This window comes from Dioscorea cayenensis, chromosome 15 (genome assembly GCF_009730915.1).
Source record: "Dioscorea cayenensis subsp. rotundata cultivar TDr96_F1 chromosome 15, TDr96_F1_v2_PseudoChromosome.rev07_lg8_w22 25.fasta, whole genome shotgun sequence".
NCBI lineage: Eukaryota > Viridiplantae > Streptophyta > Magnoliopsida > Dioscoreales > Dioscoreaceae > Dioscorea > Dioscorea cayenensis.
Genome location: NC_052485.1, coordinates 20,406,734 through 20,409,589, shown reverse-complemented (window position 1 = coordinate 20,409,589; position 2,856 = coordinate 20,406,734). Strand labels below are relative to the sequence as shown.

Genomic DNA, 2,856 nt, shown 5'->3' with positions numbered 1-2,856 from the left:
TATATATATATATATATATATCATTACAAAAATTTGTAATTATTTATATACATTTATTTATTTTAAAAAAATGGAGACAAGCCGTGCCCCACAAGGGAGTGACATGGGGCAATTAGTGCCTGCCACGTACGTGCACTCAAGATGATATATTATGGACCATAACTCCATAATGATAAATCTCTATTGCTTTGTAAAGTATTTCTAGCACAAGAAATTCGATTTTGCACCACTCACTTATCATTCAAAGTGACTTCCACTAAAGTTAGCTCATATACATTTATCTAAAATTTAAAGTTTGTATGCAATTATTTTTCAAAGGTCGTGATGCGACAGGGGAGAGACTTTAAATGATCCTTTTACCGGTTTAATCTCATATCTCCCTCTATTTTTTAAATGTATGATTAAAACTAATTAATTTTATAAAATTTAAATGATGCTTATTAACAAATGTGCTTAATTGTTTAAAAAAACGATTATTTTCGTTAAAAAAAATAAAAATTTTTTTTTAAAAAATTGCCATTGTACATAATTACTAAGGCATGGACGTCACTTAGGCTTAAGAACAAAATGCATCTAGATCCAATAAAACAAAACATACCAACAAACATTAGAAACCAACAAAGAGTAAAACATTATCTCATACCAAATGCATTTATTAATATCCTCACCGGACTTAGCAACCTGGCAGATGCAGACACAGACACAAAACACACAAACACAAACGCAAGTGGCACTTATTAATATATGATAAATAAAAGGCATTACTCAATACGATTGCCACAGCTTATTTAACATAAAACCATTGGATTGAAGTTATGATCTAGTAAACTTCAACACGCCATTGATTATTTTTCTTCAACCGGGCTAACATCTCTTCCCAAATCACACCTCTTTCCTTAGCCATTTTCTGAAATGTCTCCAGAATTCCAGGCATCATTGTCTTTGATCCAGCAAAATATATATATGCACCTTCATCCAAAAGCGTGAAAATTTCATCACCGTTCTCGTAGATGCGGTCGGCCACAGAGTTATTCAAGGCCGTCTCATACCTGTATAATTTTAATTAATGATCATTAATTTGTGAAGAATCAATAGTTTGTTCATTTTATTAAAAAAAAGGTACTTACCTGAAATGGTCAATATTGTCCTTCAGGATACAAGTAACCTCCTTGTTGTAAAGGAGGGTGTTATAGTTGTCGGCTCCATTGATCAACCAGGCCAAACCATTGAATTTACCTTTTGGTACTTGTGGATCTACGAACAATCGTTGGATGTTGCTACGAAAAGGAGCAATACCAGTTGCAGTTGCAACCATGATATGCATTGCTTCAGGATTTTCTGGAAATACCATTGTTTTCCCAAAAGGGCCTGCAAAAATATATGACAAAAACTAATTTTGTTACAAGTGAAAGAATGGTGAAAATTTAATTATAGTGTCCGTGTAGAACAATAAATAAATAAATAAATATATATATATATATATATATATATATATTTATTGATAAAACAATAAATTAGCACCCAATCTCAACAAACTTCCTGTAGCCAATGATAAAACAATAATCTCTTGGTCACATGAAATGATTGAATTCTACTTAAAACTCAAATTAATTAATCTAGCTTGTTTTTCAACTTAATTCAAACAATTAAACACATTCAAACTATATCTTACTTTTGTTACATAGGGACCCACCACCCTAACTTCTCCATAACTGCAGTTGTGGGGAAGGTTTGGTAAGGGTATATGAAGCTAGAGAGAATTGGTCTCACAGGCGATGTGGGACTATGGACCTGAGTTAACCACTACGTCCCAACAACTTTTACACTCATAATGTATAATTTTTAAATATTTATATCATCTCTAACAAATTTGGAGCAAATTAAGCTTAGCTTGCACGTACGTAATCAAACACAAAATTTTTAGAGAGTTTATATATTTTCAAACCTATAATATCGACTTCATCTCCTTCTTTACGGTTACAGAGGAAGTTACTGGCATCGTGTGGTGATAGTTCTGCACGACGAACACACAAACTGAGCTTCTCACCATCAAAAGAATCTCCATCTCTGCATGATGCAATGGAGAAAGCGTGAATTATAACGCGAAACGGGGTATGCAATGAATCATCATCATCATCCTGCAGGATAAAATATAATTAATTAGTAGAGAAAAAGCTTAAAAATTAAATCACAAACATGATAATTAATGCACTATAGCAAGCTCACCGGATGTAAAATTACTCCAAGGTATTGGCCTTCCACGAAATGAAATAGGCCTCCGTGATCAAGTATAATATGACAAACCTCTCCGAGCCCGCCTTTGGGGCCAACAAGAGTGTCCACGGAGACAACTTTTTGTACTGTAAGGCTTGCCAGCTTTGTGGATGATCGATGGTGCTTCTTTAGCAACCTCATTTTTTTAAAGACTTGATTTCAGCCCCTGCAATCAATCATATCACAACCATAGCCTTAGCTTGACATAAATAACCAAGCATGTAGTATACCATGAGCAATACAAATTAAGGATATGCCAGTGAAATGGATATATACTTGAGAGCCATTCCGGAGTTTCAACTACACAAAGTAAAAAGCCTGAGACAACTGGTGTTCTGAAGATTGAAGGTGAGTGAGTGACTCCAAGCTCTAAATCTACTATTTATAGACTGGAAATGAGGGCCGGGGGATCAAATCAGTCACAAACTAATTAAAAAAATCACCAATTATTAATTATGTGGTGCAAAATGGTCATTAATTATATATGTGTGAATGCCTAGAACTCTTGATGTAACCTATACAACGTTGTATATGTGTGAATGCCTAGAACTCTTGATGTAACCTATACAACGTTGCAAAAAT

The 2,856-nt window shown here is 33.9% G+C and overlaps 1 protein-coding gene across 1 annotated transcript; it reads right to left on the bottom strand.

Moving 5' to 3' along the window:
• Window positions 1-694: 694 nt before the first annotated feature.
• Window positions 695-2,415, bottom strand: LOC120277773 (ferredoxin--NADP reductase, root isozyme, chloroplastic-like). The gene is made up of 4 exons (XM_039284614.1): window positions 2,227-2,415; window positions 1,946-2,138; window positions 1,128-1,368; window positions 695-1,049 (listed from the first exon to the last, which is right to left on the bottom strand). Exons 1-4 carry the CDS (start codon window positions 2,413-2,415, stop codon window positions 821-823), a joined length of 852 nt encoding a protein of 283 aa, XP_039140548.1. The 3' UTR covers window positions 695-820.
• Between the last annotated feature and the right edge of the window lie 441 nt (window positions 2,416-2,856).

Bases quoted from the DNA above. Each gene is read 5' to 3' on its own strand.
- LOC120277773 (XM_039284614.1), bottom strand. From the start codon at position 2,415: ATGAGGTTGCTAAAGAAGCACCATCGATCATCCACAAAGCTGGCAAGC. The intron at 2,139-2,226 runs GTGAGCTTGCTA...TTTATCCTGCAG, and splicing joins TTGGAGTAATTTTACATCCG to GATGATGATGATGATTCATT. The intron at 1,050-1,127 runs GTAAGTACCTTT...AAAATTATACAG, and splicing joins GACAATATTGACCATTTCAG to GTATGAGACGGCCTTGAATA.